The 23,894-nt window shown below is 43.1% G+C and overlaps 1 protein-coding gene across 1 annotated transcript in view; it reads right to left on the bottom strand.

The window, feature by feature from the left end:
- Positions 1–23,667, bottom strand: part of LAS1L (LAS1 like ribosome biogenesis factor) — a 33,613-nt gene extending 9,946 nt beyond the window's left edge. The window contains exons 1-12 of the mRNA XM_063345671.1: positions 23,439–23,667; positions 22,725–22,850; positions 22,471–22,540; positions 21,280–21,361; positions 20,098–20,295; positions 18,125–18,171; positions 14,800–14,909; positions 10,250–10,335; positions 8,071–8,286; positions 6,747–6,882; positions 5,819–6,198; positions 3,255–3,396 (exon numbers count right to left, since the gene is read on the bottom strand). Coding sequence (XP_063201741.1) covers positions 3,255–3,396; positions 5,819–6,198; positions 6,747–6,882; positions 8,071–8,286; positions 10,250–10,335; positions 14,800–14,909; positions 18,125–18,171; positions 20,098–20,295; positions 21,280–21,361; positions 22,471–22,540; positions 22,725–22,850; positions 23,439–23,650 — 1,805 coding nt within the window. The 5' untranslated portion in view covers positions 23,651–23,667. The remainder of the gene's footprint in view (positions 1–3,254; positions 3,397–5,818; positions 6,199–6,746; positions 6,883–8,070; positions 8,287–10,249; positions 10,336–14,799; positions 14,910–18,124; positions 18,172–20,097; positions 20,296–21,279; positions 21,362–22,470; positions 22,541–22,724; positions 22,851–23,438) is intronic.
- Positions 23,668–23,894: the final 227 nt, after the last annotated feature.

Raw genomic sequence — 23,894 nt, 5'->3', positions numbered from 1 at the left:
AGAGTAAAGCTGTAAGTAATCACACTTCAATACCAGCACTCACTTTAACTCCTGCTGACACTAGCTAAGATTTTGTTGCTCTCCAAAGCAAAATGACAAAACCCCCTATTTATTAGTGATTTTAGTGATTTTGTTTATTAACAAGTGAATTCAGTAATATGTGCTGTGGATATTCAGACAGCAAACTTCAGCATGGCCAAGTTCTAGCTCCTTTAACATCTACATCAGTGGTGTGACATAAACTTTATATCAAGAGGAATTCCTTTGCTTGTAGAGCAGAACCTGAAATCGTTAGGTGATCTTTAACTCCTGTTACTCCAGAAACCACTCCAAGAAATATACTGGGATTACAGAACACCCGAAGCCTACAATACACAAGTCAAAAAGGGCACATGCTCCAGCTGGTTTCAAGTAGCAGCTTACAAACCAGCCAGAACAGTGAATCACGCTACTCCGCATACGCTTCATTACAGCCTCCGTAATGATGATTCCAGCTACTGTGCACAGAAAAAAATCAACCGAGCCAACGAGGATCACATTAAGAAACCCCCACCCACCTCTTGTCAGAGCCTGCTGACTACATGCCAAATGGTACTGATTACTGGAGCCAATTAGAGTTCTGCTGCAGCTCCTTATTCTTACCAGTGATCTCACCTACCTAAACATCAAGTCAAAGAGCTTTACATTTAAAGTCTCCGAGATCAAGTATTCTATCATTTGTGACTACAGTCGGAGTGCCGAGGCTCTGCAGACCGGAAGTAGATCTGCAAATTCCAGCAATTTGCCTTATTCCCAACATGGAACATGTTGCAAGAAACATGATTCATGGCTGGCTGACACCAAAGGGCCCTTGTGCTGATTCAAAGCGGGTTTTTGTACCTAGTATAGATTTACCCTTCTTTTTGGGATGATAAACTATCAGAAGACAACTGGTTACCTGCTCTCTTCACAGTCTGAAAGGAAACTCATGCAGTGCTCAAAGCACAGGTCTTGTCAGCGATTAACATCATTTGAGAGGACTCAGAAAGGATAACTCGTTTAACCTCTCTTATACAGAGAGGCAGGTTTGATCCTGTCTCTCCAAGTGTTGCAACCAAGGACTTCACTAAGCATTTGGACCATCAGAAAGAGGAGCAGCAGGAAAGGATAGTTTCTTTTTGCTTACCTAGCAATCACCAAGATGCTAATTTTACATTTCGGTTGGACAAATGAAGCAGAAACAATACCCTCTCAGCAGGCCTGAGCTGACAAAAGAGCAGACTAGTCCCAAGGAGGATGACCAAGAAGATGAAGAATGGAAACCTTGCTCTTTGGAAAGTTTGGAACTGGAAGCTAATCTGAAGACAACTCTGAATATGTGGAAATATAAATATATGCAAGAGCACATCTTCCCAATGCAACACCCCAGGCTGCATGACTGTCACTTAAGTTTTTTGGAAGCTACTGGATTGCACCCATCTACTACAGGGAAAGAATCACTGATTAGAAAGTTATCCCATCAAGTGTTTAAGAAAATAAATGCCATTCATTTATATTCTGAAGTGTTGCTTGGATTAAAATACATATAATCACATCTCCTATTGTGTGTGTGACGAAATTGATTTGACAGCTTACAGCAATCAAGTTCCTTTGACTTCAAAGGGTGAAATAATGACCCTATTAAAGCGTCTTCAATGGGATAGTTTAATCGGGTAAGGGTCATTTAGTAACAGAGGTGATCTAACTAAAGCTTTACAGAAAGCTACCATTATTTCCATGACAACCTCTGTTTCTTTACTGAGGTCAGACCTGCAGCTTAAATTACCAGCTGCAGCTCTGAAAAGGTCACTGGGCAACACCATCATGCTGTGGTTGAGGATCAGAGGCCCAGTTCACAGAAATGGAGTTTTCAAGCTTGCTGAGGCTGTGCTAATAACTTCCAAACTGCTAAGCAGCAGTATCTCATAATCCTTGCAATGGTTTCTTTTAGAAAGAGCAGGAGGAGTGCAGATGGTAAGATTACAAGCTGGCTTCCTCAAAGGATACCATGGAAATCACATTTTTGATTGCCAATTATGACACTGCATGTAACTTTCGGATAGCGCAAAAGACCCAAGGAGCGCAAAACAAAAGTACATTCCCAGAAGGGAATGAGAACAGCAGCAATTACAAATAGCAGCTCTCGGACTCGATGATGGGAAAAGATGAAGGAGACAAACGCAGAGAGGAAAGCGTTGAGTATATTCTTTCAGCTTCAAAGGATGACGGTTAGAGCTTCATGAAGTAACTTCCTGAGATACTGGCGAGTTGTCACAGCAATACAGGTAGCAGTAACTTCTGCCTGACCGCGTCCATCACCTATGCAAGCATACTGTCAGACTAACGCACTGCAAACGAGCAGGAAGAGCTCCCTGTTGCGGTGGGGGAGGGCGAGGAGAAGAGTATGTCCTAGGTTGGGTTAACCATCGGATGAATAACTGCGACTGTAGTGACATAGACCTTACTCAGGAAACGTACTATAGTCTGCGTTTCAAGCGTACAGAAAAGAGACACGTTTACATTCACTGATGAGAAACTCTCAACATATTCACTACCCCAGTTACTTACAGGCAATTCCTTCTTCAGGCGTTACAGAAGTAATCTGCAGTCAGCCACCTCCTATGGCTACCTTCTCTCCTCACCTTCAGGCTTTTCCACTAATGCATCACAAAATGCTTCAGCAAACCACTGTGCATTTTAGAATGACTCCTCCTTCCTATACAAGATTAGGCAGTCTGGGAAAACAGACACTGTGGGAGGCTAAATGACTTCCAAGGCTTCTAGTCCTGAACGCTTGATTTGCAAGGCCACAGTTGTTCCCATTGAAGTCACTCATCCCACTAGTATCACCTGGCAGATTCTGCACCAGCTCTCAGTAGCTTGCTTTAAAAATTTTGCACTTCCAGATTAGTAACTCTAAGGGTCGGCAGACTGTATCTTACTAACAGCATCAGACAACACTGAAAGCTGTCAGCACCGTCTGAAGAGCAAACTGTTACGCTATTACGCCAGCACTGCAAAGGCGCTTCCAAACACACACATCACTTGAAAAATCCATGAGATGCGCAGTCAGTAAATATTAGAGATAGTACTAGCTATTTGGGTCAAACTATTGAGTCAAACAGAAGTAAGAAAGAAATCTCATCCTTAATTTTTCACATCATATTGTACAAGGCGCAGAGTGAAAAACGCATTTCATGTTTCAGGGGCAAAGTCCTGCCCACACCATTACTCACGTTGCATTGGGAGACTTCCACTCATCTCTCACTGGCTGATCAAGCAGGGACATCATGGAATAATTATCCAACATGAGAGCATCAGGGTCATCTGTCTGACCTGGGAGTTTCCCGAGAGGAAAGTCTTTCCATCGTATTTCATCTGGGTAAAAACAGTACATCAGTGAGAAGTCTGAGATCCCAAGGGAGATTTTCAAAAAAACAAGATTCCCCCCCCCAGCCCACCAATATTGTCTCATGCAACTCTGCCATTCAGCAAAAATGAACAATCTCAGGTACACGGCAAAAATAAGTTTGAACTACAGTTTTAACTTAATTAATTTTACTTCTAACCTTACTATCTCTTCAAAAGGTGGTCACTGTAGTATGTGAGACGACAGGGACACATCTGGAGTCACGTAACATCACACAGTCTACACAGTGCAGCTCGTCCAAACCACTGTGAGACGATGTCCATTAAACGAAATCCCACAGTATTTTAGAGCAACCCTCCGTATTTACCTTCCTCTTTTAAGCATATTTTCATTTGAAACATACACATTGACTCACATACATTAACTTTAAAAAAACAGTGCAACAGTGACTAAAGAAGAACTGAAGCCACAGAAGTAGAAGAGTATATGGCTGGGGAAGCCTAATTAAGCAACAGAACAATTCTGGACAGACAGGTGGGCTGGGATGAGATGGCAAAGAAAAAGAATATGACAATGCCTTGGAAACTCCGCTATTTGTTTTTACGAGCGCCTATTGCTGCTCCCTCTCCATGACTTCACATTTGTTAGATTTGGCTTCCAACGGGGGCCAGAAACTGTGCAAAGGGAAACTATCCATCACAACTGATAACATCAGCGAACCCATTCCTTTACATTGCGGTGCCAGGATTTCAAAGGCAGTTCCCAATAGGGAAATCCCCTTTCACATTTCATTATTACTTCACATCCTACCAAATGAAAGATACAAATTATTATGCGTCATTGTTTTGACGATAAGATTTCTTAAGCCGATGTGCTTTCTTGATACCAGAACATTTATTTCTGGAATGCTTACTAGCAGTTCAGCGAAGACCAGGAGACAATATTCAGAACATAACGGCACTCCGCTCCAGAGAGCCAGCAATAATTACACAGACTATCTGGGATCCCTGCTAATCACGTACACTTGGCCATTTCCTCCTCTTTGCCTGAAACAGATTTGTTTTACGTACCTGGTATCTGCTCAGAAATCCAAGCATTGCCCTAAAGAACCAGCAGATTTATTTGGTTTTCCTTTTATACTGTTCTTGGGCACTTAATAGAACAATAGGTCTTGACAAAGGATAGTACTTTCCAAGTGCTACAATTTTACTATTAAAAAAGCAGCAGAAATAGCATTTGGTAACATCCAACACAGCTGTAAGGCAAATTACCATTATATATACATATTTAACAGACTAAGCCCCCTCTTTCGGGAACAAAATAGTACCTAGTTGATATCCCACATGTTGTCATGGGTTTGTACAGACTTACTGTCTGTAGTTCATATTATTTAAGGAGCAGCTACACAGATGTTATTCAAACAGAAATTAATTTTATCCACAAACGATTACATAAACTGAATCTTCACAAAAATTAGGTGGTTCAGGACACAACGTGCGTTCCTTCAGTGAAAGCTTTGCTTGATCTGAGCCAAAGTCACTGAAGCAGAGGACAATTTTGCTTCTGTTCTCAAAACGTGCAGCTCTAACAAGCTGTTCACATCAGCATAACTAACCCAAGCTGCTTAAGCAGATCTCTGGTGGTTTTGTTTGTTTTTTTGTTTGTTTGTTTGTTTTTTTGACTTGGGAAAACTTTCCTGTGAGTGAGGTGCGCGAGTTCATTGTCTTCTAATGGCTGCTTTTCTTCTTCTTCCTTTAAATATCGCTTTCCCTCCAACCCCCTTCCACCAACCTCCTCCTCGTGTCTCCAAGTCCCTCCATAAATCACTCATCTTCTTAGCTACAGAACCCTTGACCCCAACGAGAAAGTACAGCTACCATAATAAAGCTAACAAAACACTGGATATACTCTTTATTCCCTCTAAGAACTTGCCTTGCTCCTTTCTTTTGCTTGCCACCATGTCATAACAGCAATTTTCCTGGAGCGTAAAACTTACGAGCGTATGATTAGTGTTTTCCAGCACAGCCAAACTGTGCTTTCAAATACCCCAAGTCTGACAAAAAAAAGTTCAAGAAACATTCATATTTCCTTTGCCATTCATAGCTGGCATATATGCTGCCTCATCAATTAGATATATTGAGATTTTAAACAGTTTAGAAAAGCCTGATAAAAAATTTAATGAGGCAGTAACAACATGCTCCTGGAAAAAAGCACTCACAGTATTTTAAGAGTTTGAGAGAGATGACTCCTGCACATAAACAGAAGACTGGAAAAAAAAAAAAACAAACCAGTTTTCAGCGATTTGGCATTTAGATGATTTTGAAGCACACTTCAACACTGGCTAGGCCCAGAGGGCTGAGATACCTTTGCACGTCAATCAACATTTGCCAGAGACAAAGATTGTCTAAGTCTTACAAAGTCATTTTTTACCTGCAGTGATTTGCCAGGCGGATCCTTTCAGCGCTGCCCTTTTCTCAGCAATAGCCACCGCGTTACCAGAATGAGCAAGTCCTTCCAAAGGATTAGTTTCAGTTACCATCTCTTCTTCCTCCTCCTCCACCTCCTCTACACCATCATCTCCCTCCAGCACATCTTCCTGTTTCTCGACAGTCTGCCCTTGATTTTTAACTTGATTTTCTTGCCTGGCCCTCCACTGTAAGCTCTCTATTGTGTAAATTGGCTGTTCACTGCAGTCTGAAGAGAGGCCTGGACTGGACAAAGGGTCACCTCCTTCCGTGTAAACATAAGCGAGATAGAGAAGGTTCTTCCGTGAAGTACGTGGCAAGCGAGGTCTCATGATTGAGAGGATCCTAGAAAGGAAAAGGGCAACATAAAAATCTGAAAAGCAAAAGAGATTCCAGATGAAGACTATCAAGCTGAGCAGCCTTTTAAGTGTGAGTTTCCTCCAGGACAGCTCGCTCATATAGCTCCTCTAACAGGCCAATCTGATTATTCCCTGGTGGGTGGATGCTGAAATAATCCCTTTTTGTGATTACAATTAAGGACTTTAACTGAATTCCTGCTTTGCAGTTTTCATGTGAAAAAGTTACCACCTGTGCTATATTCGTACCACCTGTATAAGCAGTCACATCTCCGCTACCAAGTCACTTTTCTTTTGACCAGGTTGGTTCTTTAATACCTCCCTAGACAATTTCCGCTTTTAATTTCTCCTCCTTCTTCTCAACAGGGAGATGAGCAGCATCAAGCAGGGCTTCATATGCACCTGCCACAATTTCTACTAGATGCAAAGGAAAGGAAGGGAACGCGGCTGTAACTCAGCATATCACAAGGGAGCATGTCAAAGCTCTTACAGAGCACTGTTTGCCGTCCCTTTTCTAGGTCACAGGATCAAACTTACAGTTCTAGAAGGTGTGGGGTTGCCCAGCAGGGAGCTTCCAAGCAATTATTAGTCAGTCTTATCCATTGCAGAGGAACTTTGTGGAGGAACAGCTCTTTCACAGGCACCTGCTTGTTATACTCTCGGTTTTTATTCCCTTCAAAGAAGATAAGGAAAACAATAAGGTGCTCAAAACTCACTAAAAATACGCCGTTTGCATTTTTACTGGAAAATAAGTTGTCAAATAAGCTGGCATTCCAATCCAAGTCCAAGACCAGCGGCACTGACCAAATACACCAAGGCTGTTACAAGGGACCTGCCAACGCACCGACAGCTAAGTTAGCTCCACGAGACACGACCACGGTGAGGTGCAGACGTTCCCAAGCTGGTTATGTGCATGCCACCCCAGACAGGAAAGCCACAAGATGCATTTATACAGCATTGTCCCAAATAAATGCAGTATACTGCTGCTGGGACCCGAGATCATTCCAAATAGCACTGCAATGAATAGTCTTAACAGCTGGGAACTACTATCATTCAGGGATCTTGGTACATAATAAGACACGCTCAGCGCCAACTGAAAGCATCAGACATGAATCCGTGACTGCCACAGATACTGGCAAAATCTTGGTGCAGACTGAGCCAGGCCGGGAGAGGAGAGAAGAGGTGGCAAAATTAACCATCTGGAAGCCTCCTCAAGGACACGCTATATCGCAGTATAGAAGTCCTGTTACAGAATTCCTGCGACACGCTTCCAATAATTAAAGCTCTTTTGTGCCCCTCTCTCTAGAGTGAAACATACGGTTCACCAATGTAAGCAATTCTTAGGAGTTAGGAACAGAAAACAAAATATTACTTTTCTGGGAGTTTAGAAGGCATGACAAATCTTGTGATAGGATTAAAAAAGGACAGTACGGACTATATAAGTATCTTGTAAAGGCAGGCTTCTGTTCAGTGAGGAAGGAACTGGGAACAGGGAACTTAGGTTGTACATAACACCTTCATTTGTTATCTGCTACTGTTATTTCCTACAAGTACTAATATCTGAAAAAAATAGCACTTAAGGGTCTGATCTTTCATGGAAGAGATTGGCTTTTCCTGTCTTGAGGAGGCCGCAGCAAAGTTGCCAAAAACGTCAATTTTTTGCTAAGAAATGCATGACATACATAAGCTGCAGGTTGAAAAGTGTAAGAAATGCAACAAGAAAAGCTCTACCTTCACATGACAAAATGTAATAATTAGGTTATTGCACTTTCCATCTAAAGGTCACAGCACTCTCCCCCGTCTTCCCAGTACAGAAGAGACTCTCACATTTTTTACAGGCAGGAATTCCAGACATACTCACCAGAGTTTACCCTGCCAATGCCAGTCAGGATCTCAGAAATCCAGTTGATCAAGAACTGAGACCGGAGCTCTGAAGAGTCAGAGCATTCCTTCAACTCTGTAAACATTTTCTCTATTAGGGTCTGTGCAAAACTTCGGGAAAGGAGGCCTGTCAGCAAAGGCTGCCAAAAGCAGTAAAACGTCTGTGGAATTCTGAACTGCCATACCTCTTTATTTGCTGCAATAAGAAGAAAAAAAAAAAAAAAAGGAGAGAAACCAAAAAATTACTGTTCTGTAAGTTTTTGTGAACCATGGGTGCTACACTTTATTCAAACTAAAGTAGTTTGTTCTGAGATCACTGGTTCCAGGGTATTTCCTGGGATCCTCAACTGAACCCGGAACTCCTGTTTTCTCATGCCAGGGAAGTAAAATAAGCAGCAAATTGATAATTAACACAACAGCTCAATGAAAGCAAAAAATACAATGCCTGATCTCACCACATGGTAAACCACAGGAAAATCTACCTGTTTTGCAAATGCCTTTCCAGTTTCAGCTTATTTCACACATAATGAAGAGCTATTCTGTTTAAAAATATACCCCAAAGCGAAGGCACATTTGTCACGTCCCACTTTTAGGAAAGAGGCAGGGTAAGTGACTTCAGGTTCGTAAATTCTGAATGGCGCAGACTAAGGTGAGATAAATCTCAAGGTCCGTATATAAACATTTATTAGCTTCCCAAAATGGTTAGTATAGGTCTTAACAAGTCCACGATAATTGGTTAGGTATATAACAAATTATGGCAAGTGGTGAGGTATGCATTGTGTTACTGAACAACAGGTATAGGACAATTTATGGCAAGCGGTACTTAAGGTTGTACTTCAGGTTGTTACTTAACAACTCTAACTGTTACTTCACAATTCTAAGAGAAAGAGAAACTGAGGGATAGAGAAAGCAAAAGACAGAAAAAGAGACAGAGATAAAGAGATCACCAGTCCTGGTTCCAGCGTCTTTTTCAGGGAATCTTCCCAGGCATGATCTTCTTTCTTGGAAAAATCTTCCCAGGTACAGTCTTCTGTCTCGGGAAGAATCTTCCCAGGTGCTATCTTCTTCTTTTGTTTCTTCTTTGTTCCCCCCTAGGGGCACTTATTTTCCCCTTTCATGTTTGCTGAATTAGCATGGTCCACCTTGTCGAGGACAGCCTCGTCGCAGGTTTCTCCCTTCTCCCAGGTGACGTGTAGCGTGATTTGGGTGGAGAGACGAGTGCCATAGCCATGCATGTTTAGCATGATGTCTATAATCTTCATTAGCATATGCAGGGGTGTACACTTCCATATGCATTTCGTAGATAATGAAGCAAAGGTCACTGATCGGACACAATGGCCTTGAGAACTGAGAACTAGCAAGCTCACCACACAAGTGTCAGAACCACCCTGTCTTCACAAGACAGTTCTCCCACACTTTCAGGTGCCAGAAGTGTTAGCCTTATCAGTTCTTTGACAGCCAGGCCTGCATTATTTACTTCCTTGTGAGTGTTTGAGGCATTCCATTGAAGGCTTGGAGGGCCTTCTGCCCCTCGTCAGGGAATTTACAGTCTGTCTCTTACGACACTGGACAAAGCAACAGAGAATCAAAAAGCTCCTAAATTTTTACTACTGTAATATAGTCACATAAATTTGAGGATCTTTCTTGGAAAGTTCTTTGGCTGGTCTTTCCAAGAGGTCCCAGGGAACCAGACAAATTATTAATTTTCATTGCCTCTTGGTACCTCATCCTCTTGCAGAAAATCCATGCAACTCCAGACGTATGGGCAGCAGCATAGAACTAAGGTGCAATCAGTGAATGAGGCTCAAAAAACCATTTAGATTTGCTTCAGATCTTCAATGTAGAAAAGAAACTACTGGGAGTTCATGAAATCAGCAACTACTGCAGATAAGGGCAGAGATGCAAGCTTCAAAAGATGTTCTGGCCAGGCAGCATTCAGTGCCGAGAGGCACCCGTCCATGGTAAGGGATTTATGTAAAAGCGATAGCTGAGCATTGCCATAAAAAGGTCTGGAGAACAGCTCAAAGGATGTTTAAGGACCCAGATACATGAAAAATATGCAGGGAATTACAGATTTCAATACCATGAGAAAAAAGGAACAGACTTAGACATAACACTAGCTACGCGCTTTTTACTTATGTGGTGCCCAAAACACTAACCTTCATACTGGATATTCAGCATCTTCAGACAATCCATCTTTGGGATGAGAAAGCCGTCACTGAGAAGAGCTTCAGCCACTGTCTCCCTAGAGCAATCAGAGAATCTTATTAATATCACTTACTCCTCTACATATCAAAACACTACTTGCAACAGTTCTGAAAGAAGTCTGAGAGCCAAATATACCTTGAACTACGGTGAGATGTAGCTTGTTGTAAGGCACTAAAATCATACGCCAGTTTTGGGCTAGATATAACCCACTAGACTTGGAGGGAATGTGCAGTTGTGCAAACTGGAACAGAACCAGAACCACTTCTGCTTGAGTTGCAGAGGCAACTTGGTATTTCTTGGTATTTCAAAAGCACAGAAACATTTGCCATAAACGTTTCAAAAGCATAGGAGCGTTTATCATATTGAAATACCTACGGTTTGCAGTATGATCCAAACCTTCTGCCAGCAGGCCAACCAAGATTTGAGGACCTGATCCACAGAGCTAGGTTAATTTTCAGGGGGAAAGCCACCCTGCTGACTTGCTGGCAAGGCACACCTTAGGGTGCAGTTCTCAAATGAAAGCAAGAAGCCGAGTCCTTAAATTAAGCATCTTCAGAAGTACATAGGAGACCGCAGGAACAACCCTGCCTTCAGCCAAGAAGGAAAGTACCATTAGTCAGTCCTTCAAAAAACTAAATTCTCATGGAAGCCTCTGGGGAAGCACAAGCGCAGCTGTATTTGTGATACACAACAGGCTCCATGCGGCTGAAAGAGTAAACAGTCGCAGCATTTCAGGACAGATACAAAGCAAAGCAGAAGCAATTATCACAATGGTATTCAAAACCAACATCTAGGAACCTCTGTGATCGCTTATATAAACATATACGCACAAACATACGTTTAAAGCTTGTGGAGTTTCTTTGGTTTTTTAAGTAAAAATGTGAGTTGACTGTAAACACTTGAACACTCATTGCTGTTTTGGTAGCATAATACTATTCATCTCAAACACACGTCATGGTGGAGAATGGACTGGTAGCAAGTGTTAGAGAAGGCAAAGCTTTTATTGAGTTTCTGAAGAAGTGAGAGAATCCGTGACCACTCACACAAGAACATTTAATGGAGAATTCCCTCTAATGAAAGATAAATCTACACTTAAGAGAAACCCCATGCCATACCGCTGTATTTATGTTGCTATATAAAGAGCAATGGAAACCAGAGTGCAATAAGGTCTCATTTTCAAGAGTTAACATGCTATTACTAATAATCAGAAGTAGAAGGTACATGTATGAATCCTTTCAGAAAACTGGTTTTAATCAATTTGGGCTCTCAAAGAAAATGTGTAGGCAGTTCTAAAAAGCTGGATATAGGCGTAGCCTTCCATTAACTGTAAATAAAACAGCTTGTGTTCTTTAAAAGTTGCATCTGGATGCTGGAATAATAATAGCATGAGATGAATTAGGTGCTCAAGGACAAAATATGGGAGCAAGTGCCAAAGCCTAGAGTTTGCTCTACCGTTCTGAGGCTTCCAACCCATCTCAGTCTCCCCCTTCACAAGATGTATGTCCTTGTGATTTGCCTGACTGTTCATCACGCTCTGCAGAAAGTACACTCCTGCAAAGTTCAAGATATGAATTTTTATTGTAAGTCTTAAATTGATTTTCAAGTAAATAATTTTCCCCCTGCAGGACTCTAATGGGGAAAGTAAGCATAAAGAAAGCTTAAATAAGGGGAAGGATGGCAGCATCTGGCCTACATTGCTTGAACTAAAAATGGAGATTGAGAATGGATAAAGTAGCTCTTCAGTACAACAACAGTCAGCGGAAAATGACTATATCTCAATACCTGCTAAAATCTGGTTCCAATGGCTGCTGCCCCACATTGAAACAACAGCTGTGGAGCGGAGCCTGTACCGTCACTCTGGTGAAACATTCCCATTACATCACTATTATTTCAGGTACTTCACAGAGAGCACTGCAGAAGTGCAACAAAACCCACGCAGAGCTACCGCGTGATGACGCATGACTGGATCTTGCCCAGGGGCATGGAAACCAACACCACCCCCAGCAGTACCCAGCACCAGAGCCGCGCTCAGCACTTGGTTTCCAGTTGTGCTAGCTAGAATGAAGAAAGCAAAGGTTTAGGGACACCTATTCAGCTGTGAAGAAAGACGTCAGTCAAGTCCCTTGTCCCACTTCTCTCTATGCCCTGATAAAGGAATGAGAAACTCCCCAGGAGAAATAGTAAGCTGAGTGACCAGACCTCCATATTCTCCTATAACACAAGCCCCCCTCCCTACTTGGGGTCTGCCAGTTCTCAAGAACAACCACATGTGTGAACATAGTCATAGAATATCAGGTTGGGAGTGACCTCAAGGATCATCTGGTCCGGCAACCAGTCAAACTGCTCCGCACAAATCAAGGAAAATGCTTCATGACAGCATGGCCTATCTGATATCTATTGTTGTCAAGAGCAGAAGAAGATAGAAAAGTACCAAAACTAGCAGTATGTAACCTGGCACCCAGTTCCCTGGGCTCTCCGCGGCTAATACTGCTTAAAGAAGCAAAAGGAGTGGAGAGAGTGTTGTAAAGTAAAAGGAATAAGGGTTGGAAACTCACTGCTAAAGCTGTTCTCATCCAGTAACATGTATGTTTCTTTTCCACAAGTTTGGCCCAAAGTCTGCAATTGTGGAACCAGTACTTACGGGAAATAATATATATACACACACACACACGTATATAAGTAAAAACATTCTTGCCAAAACGTCTCTCGGAACAGCAAACACACAAGGCAGTTAAATGAATTGCAAAAATCTCTCTGCGGTAGCATCACCACTGAAGGGTTTGGCTCTTTGCTAGTTTTGCAAGCTGAGAGTTGTGAAACAGTCCCCATCCCTGGTTGCTCTAAGCGGGGGATTTCCCCACATATCAGAGCAGCTATTTTAATGATTAGTTGCCTGATCATTAGGAGTCACTCAGGAAACCATGAAACAGCTAACAGAAACGAAACTCACAAGACAGAAAAAACCAACATTTGTATAGTCATAGAAACCAGCTTCCTCTGCTGTTTTCTTTGTCTTACTTGAAGCCTATGCTTAAAGGAAACCATCAAAAAAGCGTTATTTGATGTAGCACAATCCAGTTAAGACAAGGTTCTTATGGAAGCGTTACTGCCAGATTTGAAATGACAGATACCCTAGAGATACTATACCATCAGACTTTTTTGTTGGAACAGAGGATCCGGTAATGCTGTTTTTCACAGATTCTTGCCCTATCTTTTAAGTTTCTTTAGGTCACACCTAACATCTGAGCTTCATACCCTTATCTGAAGTTACTGGGCTGGAATTCCAAAGCTCTCAGAAAACTGACAGTGGAAGCTGGAAATGAAATCAGGCTCCTGAGATATGCTACCTAGTTCTAGGACTTTCCCAGATAGATGACAAACTTTTTAAACTGCTTTTAATTTTGGAAGCAGCATCTCCTATTCAGCACACCAATCCATTGATGTCCTGTAATCCATGCGGTCACATACACCTGAAGAAGGTAACACCTGTTACCACTACATTACAACTCTTGCCTGACCATTTCCCACAAAACCCATTTCACATAAGATGAAGTCTCTTGAATTCACTTGAATCTTTCGAAATCCTTGCTTTATCCTGTGGCAGCCTGTTTCCCTTCCTCCATGTAGCTGATGTCAGGTTCAAATATCTTTTTATATACAAAAGCAGCTGCACTTGGTCCATTCGCGTTCTGACAGTGGCTAACAGAGGATGCTTAGGGAGAGAGTATCAGAAGCACAGGTAGGTGCAATGGCTTGCTTTCACCAGTACCTTCCAACCACCTAGCAACAGGCAGTTTAGGCGATATAGAAATCCCATGTTTAGTAAGTGATGTTTCTCAGTACAGAAGCTTCATGCCTTCTTGCTTGTTAGTCCATGCTCAGCAACCAATGGGAAATGCCACTAAGGTGCAAGTTACTTCCTCAGGGTTTTCTTCTGGCACAACATCTAGCAACTTCTTAAACAAATCAGCAGCTTGTATAGCATACGTATTAACATTCAAAACATCAGGAGTTACAGCTCATATCTGTAACATGATAGTCTCCCCACTCTACAAAGTTATGCTGAATAAGTTTCTCAGAGCAGGACAGGATCTTCATGCAAATTTTTATAGTAATAATATAAGTAAATGTGTTTTGTGTCTCAACACACTGGGTCCTAGAGGCCCTATAGTAACAGAAAGAAAGTACAGAAGCAGCCAAGTATGCCCTGCAATTCTGAAGATTTCTAAAGGTTACTGTGAAATCAAAGTCTACACAAGGTTGTTGGAGAGCTTTTGAAGACACTGAAGATGCTGACATGCCTTGGGGCCAGCACAGCTAAGTCAGGGACAACACCTTGGAGACCATCTGGCACAGGAAACATTACTCATTAATAATTCAATCCTCAAAGATGTTGAGGAAATCAACCAATTGCTTTCTCCATGACCAGTTGAAAAAGAGCGAGAAGGTAGTGCAACAGGTCTACAGGCCCAGCTCTGCTCTGTACCCTTCACCTATTTACCTGTTCTCTTGCATCAGGTCTTTGATCTGAGCCAAAATCCAGTCCACTTCTGAAGAGGGATCGAACCACAGCTCTTGAGACTTTGAAACAGACTGCACACTTTGCATAACCTGAGTGAAGGAAAAATCTAAGCATTAACAGAAAATATGCTCCAGTGGTAAACAGAAAGGCATTGCTATGAAGAGAAGATGCACATGCCATATGTACTTCATCCACGATGCTTCAAAAAACTCCCAAAAGTTCCCCTTCCTAGGGGTATATTAAAAATTAATATAAGCCATATCATACTTGGAAAAGGCCTGAATTAAAAAGGCAACAGCACCAAGGAGTCACAGTCCTAAAATCCTCATTCTGGTTCACAGCCTTGCTCTCCCTGACTTCAGCACACACCACGAGAGGTTCGTTTTGAATCATTAACTCCGCAGGTGGGATGGGAATGAGGTTGCCTACTCAGGACAAGGTTTTGCCAGTCATATTATGCATACAGTAGATCAAAACATCAAATCAACACAGCCATCTACACAACCTGTAATCAGCTGAGTGCATCTGCCAAGTAGCAGCAATGCACAAAGGAGCCTACCAAGTTGTATCAAGAATGGAAGACAAAATATTGGAGGTTAGTACCCCTCTGAAAGTTAGCGATTTCTTGGTTTTATATGTACATTATTGAGTCTGTCCAGCCAGGTATGACATACCTTCTACTTATGCTCACAGTCTACCCAAGGTGGCACCACCACCTTCTATAAAATATTGGCATGAAGCATGTTACATCACCAACCAGCACCAACAAGTACCTAGCAGATTCTCTCTGGAGGACAATAACTAGTGAGAGAAAAGAAATTATTTTTTCCTGCCAGGTAGGAATGTAATGTAAAATGAGACTGGAAAACCAAGGCGTCATTTTCAGGACTGTGATTAGGTGTCTTCGCCTATATATGCAAAGCTACCACTGCATGCAAAAGACACTTTAGATGACAAATCAAGTATACAGGCATGACCTAAACTGACTAAAGAACCTATAGCCTATCCATACTAACAATCAGACAACAAAGTACACAGCCCCCATGACAGAGCTTATTTTGTCCTAGTTTACACCTTGCAGTCTTACATATACTTTTAAGTATAGTAAATAGTTAACGGAATAGCTAGAGAAGTATCTGGATCAGAGACTGTACAGTTACACTGTTATAAAGATGACTTAGGTATAAGTGATTCTCCTTCCTACGTGAAAAAGATTAGAGACAGACTGTGCAGGGAGACTAGCAACGACATTGTACCACTCTTGCTATGCCAATCCAGGGTAAATGTTTAAATATAAGCCTAAAAAAGCTTCAAGTAGTACTTACCTGATATTTGGAACATTGAATTACTATCACGATTAAGAAATTATTTGGATGCATCAAACCATCTGCCCTTAAAGGGCACAAGAACAAGCCCATGTCATTTTTTTCAATCCATTTCTAAGTTTCAGAGAATTTATCAGCTATGATCAGTTTTAGATTACAGGTCTACTGTTGCACAGAACAGAGTTTCAGAGGCCAACAAACGACCAATATGCTCGCATCTCTTCGAATTACTAGCATTAATACTATATAATACTATACATTAATACTAGTTATTAATGTATAAAAGTAGTATTATGGTTTTTATCAAAAAACAAACTCCAGTTAAGAATTTGCAGGTATCAGCCATAAGGCGTAACGCTCCTTGCAGCTGACAGACCTTGGCAAAGCCTTTGCCCACCCCTACTCGGTGTACCTCGGAGTGGCAAAAATGGTACGTTACAGGAAGCTATATCCACGACACATGTATCTTCATTCAGTTTTCACAATTCAGCTGTATTTTGTCACAGCAGACAGACTCAGAAGTACACCACTTGAAACCGTTCAACAACAAAGGCAGCCTTACAGGGTGAACAGAGAAATTTCAAAAGCACAGTATGCAGCATTCCAATAAATTGAGAAATACAACACAGAGTTTACTCTTCAGCCTGTATTTACAGCATTTCAATGGGATAAGGAGAGTTTCACATGAGCTTTGAAACCAAAATTTTGAAATTACTCTTTAGCAATTGACTGACTACTCCTTTTCCCCATTCAACCCTGGCCAGTTTAAATTTTGAAGTTACATTTCCCTATTCGGTTTGAAATACTTCCCGCTGTTCTATTAATACGTTAAGAGGTCACTCACCGCATATAATCCATTTGTCTCCTTTATGATACAATGCAAAACGTACAAAAAAAGCCAGTACCAATTTCAGAAAGGGAAGGATGAACAAAGGAGAATCACGTTATGCACTCCAAACCCAACTCCATGAAGGAAACTGGATGTTCATTTGCAATAAAAATTCCTGAGCCTAGTTCTCATTGCTGATTAAGTCTACACTTCACTGGAATGTTGGCACACTTTCTCCTTTAGCTTCTAATGATATTAATCAAAATAAAAGTGAGAACAGCTCCACAGTAACAACAGTATGTTGGTGAGGATATCCAAAGACATTTGAGAGGGTCTGTAACCCAGCTCTTGACACATCTTAAGAACTATCCTATTATTAAGAAAGAGAAGCTGAGCAGAGAGAGATTTCTGGGGCAAATTATTCACAAATCCGAACTGCGGCACCTCAGCCACTAGGTCACTGGAAAAACACACAATGGATGATAGAAAACACGTGCTAATGACCTCTGAATGACAGGTCTTGATTTCCAGAGACACTAGGATGACCGAAAACAAGCTGAGCACTACCCACCTGGACAAGGAAGACCTGGGATCTCCAACAAGTGTGTGTATCATTTATAAACATGAACAAAGCATTAGAAACCATCACAAGCTCAAATTGCTTGTTCTCTGCGGTGAAGCTTTACTTTGGCAAGCCATGTATGACAACACTAAGAGAGATATCTGACTAAGGAACTACCCAAGCCACTCTGCGCACATGCAGCAGCCCTGGGTCCCCTGTGGGCTACGCACCAGAGGGCAGCACTACTTCAGGCAAGAGCACACAACCTGGCAAGTGTTGGTAGCATTTGTGGACGCTGGCTTATTGCCACCTCTGCAGCACTGACACAAATATCACGTCTGTATCACTGATGCTTCTGGACAGATTCTAACTGTGGGAGGACGCTACGGGGAGAAAAATAAGGACCTTTACAGTTGTATGAAATAAACGCCTGGCACAGCAACTTAGTGGTGCTAGCGCTCAGGTATTTCAAACGAGGCCTGGCAAAGAGCACCAGTTGTTAAGTTTGGGCAAGAATGAAGAAAAGACTTATTGCCCCAAGCAGGAAATTAGAAGAACCAGAAGCGCTGATGATCAGACTGCACTTACCCGGAACTGCTCATTCTTGTAGGATACCAGCACATCTCTGACTTTTTCTAGAAATAAACATAAAAATATAGTTTAAACAGGGAACGGATCAACTATATAATGGAATTTTGTATCTGGGCAAGCTGCTTAGTTCCGATGAACATACAATCAAAGAAGCCACCAGTCAAATGAAGTCATAAATTCTGATTCAGACAACACTCTGAAGACTCCTACAGCTCCCAGACTTTTCCAGCAACATAAATTTTATCAAGTGGGGTTGAACCAGGAGTTCAGTATTTTATCACTAACAGTGGCCAAAGACAGGCAAGCTGGATAAATCCAGACAGCTCCAAAAAAATCCCTAAATAGATCTGTTCAGGAAGAAATTGCTCCTGTAGGCAGTTCATGTTCTGATGCGTATTTGTATTCCTTATACTTGCATTTTAAATCTATTGCAACAGCACTGCGGCTATTTACAAACCAACCATATCCTTATTGGACTTTACTAAACTTTAATTTACCACCTACATGAAATGTCCTTTCTCTACCTGTGGACCACTTTTACTGTACCTTAAATAGCCCCACATTTCAAAATACTTCACCATTCAGGTGTCACTCTCACCTGCTGTCAGGATCCTCACCACCCGGTAGGAGCTAGATAAAACTTCAGATGCATTTGAACTGATATACCATTGCCATTCCATTACTCTGGACATATAAATCACAGAATCTACTGTATCGTTCTGTGGTTCTCTTTCAGAAAGTGGGCGTGGGTTTTTTGGGGGGATTTTTTTAGGGTAGCCAGGGAGAGGAAGGAATAAGGAATAGCACATGCTTGGATCTCATCCAACACAAAGTCAGACAGAAGCCCAGACACACACTCTGATGAGCAAAGCGGTAAGTGCTGCTGTGTTCCAAAGTTTAGTACTGCCTCTAGGTTTGAAATGTTCTAATAAATCTGTATTAAACTCAAAGCGCACGACAAATTAGCTAGTATTTTCTGGATCACAGCTATTTTATCTATGTATGAGTCTGTTATAAAGGAATCTAGAAAAGAGTTGCAACAAATCCATAGATCCTAAAGCCAGAAAGATCATTATAGTCACCTAGTGTGACCTTCCAGGGAGCACTAAGGGTCACTGCAGCATTTCTGCACGCTCTGGACCTTGGATTGGGCTGCTGTAATGTATCGGGTGAGTAACTCCCCATAACCATGCCATGTTTTGTCAGACAAAATTATGACTAATTGGTTTTACTGTTTGAGGCACCGTTTGATAACCACACACCCCTCAAGCTCACAGACCAGCCATTTAATCTGAACTCCCGCTTCCTCCAGTAAGTCACTCAAACTAAAAATCGGCTTTGAGAAAAGCTCCTTATTTTGGGTTCAAAGACTCCTGGTGATGGAAAAGCAACCACTGAAACAGTTTACTTAAGTTTTCACATTGTTTTGCACTTTATATCTTAGATTACACCCAGGCTGAGTTACCTGTGATTTTTATTTATTTATTTTTTTATATACTACTGGAAGCTAGTGATTTTTCTGTCCACATGCAAAGTATTTTGAAACCAGCTGAATTGCCTTTATCCTGCTCATGCTCAGGTTATGGATCTACAGAGTTTTGAGGGCTATAAAAGGACCATGGCCTTCTTGGCTATCAACACCAAGAGATTGTGGCTGTCAAGACAGTACAAGCAATTTTTACAATGCTTGGCCCTAAGCAATTCCAATTTAACTGTTGCTACTGATTAGGATACTGCATATTCAATACAAGTAAAAGATTTTATGCTACGAATTCAGTGAGCTAATACCAAAAAAGTCAGTCACCCCAACAATCCACCAAGGCCCAAAGCGGAATCCCAAAACCTGAGCTGAAGGTATATCTTTATGCATTTTTAGGGCTAAAAGACGACATTTTTAATCTGCTTTCTCTAGTATGGGACTACTACTTGGATCTACTCCTTGTATCTGCTGTCGTTCTAGGGACACCTACCATGGAATTCCTTGTGTTTCTGACAGGCCTCATGCTGTGGGGTTTGAATGTCCCATGTGTCATTGTCCAACTCTGCATTTTCTTCCACCCCTTCCTGCTCCTCATCCTCATCCTCGTCCTCATTTTCTTCACATAAATTATTGCCCAGCTGACGGCTCCAATACGTCTTTCGTAGCCAATCCAGCACAACATCACAACCTAAGGGAGAAAACATTCCCTCCTCAGTGTGGTTTTCTTTATTATTGAAAAAAAAATATATAGGTGACACATTGCTAACTTACACTGTAAAAAGAAATGGCGTTAACAAGCTAGGAACCCTGAAATCACATACAACTCCATTAACGAAAAAATGAACGAGTTTAAAAAAAAAATCAACAAAAAAACCCCACACAACACAGTATCATAGGCCAGGTAACATCCATCCGCTGTCTTTTTGGCAACAAGAAAGATTGGACACTGCTATAGTGCTGCACCTCACTCAAGCTAGGCCAAATTTAAGCAGAAACTAAACCCCAGCAGTGGCGTTCTGATGAGAAAATGAGTCAATTCTTTAATACCACCATGATCAACATAGTGTCTACAACAATAATTTTTTGTGCAGAGACTACGCTACGCATACATTAGATAGAATGGAAAGAAAACGCTTTTTCTCCCATCACTATTTTACCACCCAACTCAAACTAAGGACCCTGCTGAAGGTTATTTAACTGGCTTGTCAGTGCTTAACCCAAAATCCTCAGGAATCCCTTCAAACGCCATGAGCTGGTCATTCGTTCAGGCTTGCAGTACCTACTGTGTCCAGATGGGATTTTTTAAGAATCTCAGGTATCTCTAAACTATCAGGAAAAGCATTTACCTCTTTCCCTGAGCTGAACTTCCTGTGCTATAAAGAAGCAAGAGGGCCGAACTATTGTTTCCAGTATTTTTTTCAGGGGAAGGAGAAAGTTGCTGAACAACACCTGCCCCGCGACGCTCCACAGCCTGGAGCCACGGGGCAGCAGCAGCAAACCCTCCTGGTGTCTCACACCACAGCTCTCCCTGCCAGGATGAGCCCGCTGCCTGCCCTGCAGGGTCCCAGAATGGAGGGAGAGGTGCTCCCCTCAAGGCGTGCAGCACTGGCATTGCCACCGCAAGTGCACCTCAGGCCAAACCCTCCCAATGCCACCCGCTGGCAGCGCTCACCCTTGCGGCACAGAGCCAGCGGCGGCAGCTTCCCGTGGGTCAGCTCGTGACGGAGATCCACAACCCAGATGGGGATATCCACCTGGAAGAACAGCCACGGGTGTTATCCCACAGTTCCCACCGCATCACAACACAACCACATGCAGAGGACCTCCACCTGGGTGGAAATGACCTCTTATAGGCCACTCCTGCACCCCAGACCCCCGGTTTCCCACTTCAAGGGTGGGCTGAGATCCCCTCCTCTCCGATCCCACTCCTCCCATGGCCTAGGATCCATACAAACTTGGGATTTTACAGTTTAAGTTCTTCAACATTACTTGCAACAGCAGATGTCTTTTTAGACAGAGGTGCTATGTATAATTCAATGAGATACTGAGATGCAGTTAAATTATATTTAAACGAAACATTCTGGATGACAGTTTGTACATCAAAGATACAAATCATATCATATATAATACTCAAATCATACACACTCCAAGCTGCGTGCAATTTTTTGCAACTTTCCTAAGGATGACTAGCTTCAATTACGCAAAACCTCTATATTTAAGCTTGATCAGTTTAAAAAGGTGAGAAGAAGCACGTTTCTTAAAAACTAAGCAAAAAAAGTTTTAAAAAATATATAAAATCAATTAATCTTTCTTACACAGGGGCCCCAGACAAAGCTGCATTTACAGGTGAGTCTCAAATACTGTCTGTTCTTCGCTGTCAAAACTTGCTGTTCAGACCCAGATGTGATGCTCAGTGCAGCTGGCAATAAAAGGACTCCAGCTATGACAATTACACTTTGAACCTTCCCTCCTCCACACAGAGGTGTACAAGCTCACCTCAAGTGAGAGACACGAGATGCAAATACCTGCAAACATGATTAAGTGCTTTTTATGTATAACCTTGCTTGTCAAAGACTAGAATTTATAAACCACAGATTTAGCTCTTTTTCCATATCAGTAGCTAACATAAATGTGTGGTGTTTATGTCAAGTGGGACTTTGTTACTCCTAATCTGACTTTAAAGAACAAAGTTTTAGATCTAGTTACATCAAGCCTCTTTAAAACTTTGCAGCTGGAAAGAAGTGGCATCTATATCCATTATTTTGGTTACAAAAGAATGACACCCCCCCAACTCCCTCCGCCGAGTGTTGTTAATAGACAATGCATACACCAAGTTCTTGAGTAACTCATATTCAATATTTACCTCTCTGGCTAATTGTCTCAGAGGAATGCTGGCCACTTTCTGTTTCCTTTCCGTGATCAAGTTGACAAACCTGCATGCAGGTTACAGAAAAGATAAATGACTTTCAAATGAGCTATCAAGAAACTTGGAACCCTAGAGACAAATCCTCCCCCCGGTGCTGTACAACACAGTGGTCCCAGAGTGAAATTAAGACAGCTGAATAATGTTACGGGTCCAGGTCTCTCTCTCACAGCACACTGGTCTTCAAGCCTTACCTTACAAGAGCCAGCCCATAAGAGAGGATGAGCTCGTGCGACTTCAGCCTGCCAGATGAATCCAGCACCTTGCAGCGAATCAGTTCAGCAGTGCAATCCACCGCGAGTGGCATTTTGGGACCATACCTAGAGATAAAGGAAAACCAGGTGAGCAGGTTCACAAGAATACACTCCCCCCCGCAAAAAGGGTGACTTCCTGACTACTTTTTGTGCTCTGTGGTTCGTAACAGCCTGAGAAACGGTATGCAGAAAGACAGCATCTTTACAGAGGGCTTTTATTTGGAGCAGTGATTATGCGGCTACTCCTAAGCATATGTTAAATAAGTACTTACTGATATGCTAACCACATAAATGATACAAGCTACCTAGTGTTGCATATGGATGCAGCAGGGGCAGCACAACCAGACCAAGGTGATTTGGGGGCCCTGAGATGCTCCCTGCAGCACTCTGCCCGCAGAACCCCCCCCGTGGGGCTGCGGGCCCACCTCTGCCATCAGCCACATGCCCCAGGCCCGCTGCGGGACGACGGCGCCCTGCGAGGGGCAGCACCGCCGACCTCCACACACCACCCCGGCTCCGGCGAACCACCGGGGAGCCGCGGCCGGGTCCCGGGCGCCCCACAGGCCCCGGATAGAATGCGTAGGGAGCGGCCGGGGACGGAGGGTCGCTTCAGGGCCGCAGCGCGCTGCCTGCCCGCGGTGGTGAGGCCCGTACCGGCTCTTCCAGGCCGAGACGCGATCCAGCGCTTCCTGCTGCAGCCGGCTGTCCCCGCAGTACAGCCCCACCATCACCTGGTCCCACTCCGCCCTGCCCCTCCACGCCACCACGGTCCGCAGCGCCTTGAGCCGCTTGCGGGAGGGCGACAGACACCGCCGCCCGCCGCGCCAGCCCAGCTGGGCCCTGCCCGCCATCCCGCCGCCCGCCATGCCGCCTCCCGGACCGGGCCTGCGCCGAGCTGCCGCTGCCCGCCCCGGGGCGGGGCGCGCCGGGCCTCTTCCGGGGCGGGCGGTGGCAGCCGCCCTGTGGTGGCCGTGGGGCTGCAAGGGTTGAGGGCTTTGTCGCCCAAGTGTAGGGAGTTCTCCTGCTGCAGGGGCTGGGGCCCACGGGCAAAAAGGAAGGCGTCCCCCTCGCGTGGCTGGGTGGAGCTGAAGGACGGGGAGATGCGTTTGG

The sequence above is a fragment of the Chroicocephalus ridibundus genome, chromosome 9 (genome assembly GCF_963924245.1).
Source record: "Chroicocephalus ridibundus chromosome 9, bChrRid1.1, whole genome shotgun sequence".
In the NCBI taxonomy this organism is placed as follows: Eukaryota; Metazoa; Chordata; class Aves; order Charadriiformes; family Laridae; genus Chroicocephalus; species Chroicocephalus ridibundus.
Note: the sequence above shows the minus strand (reverse complement) of the source record. Positions and strands in the feature narration are given on the sequence as shown.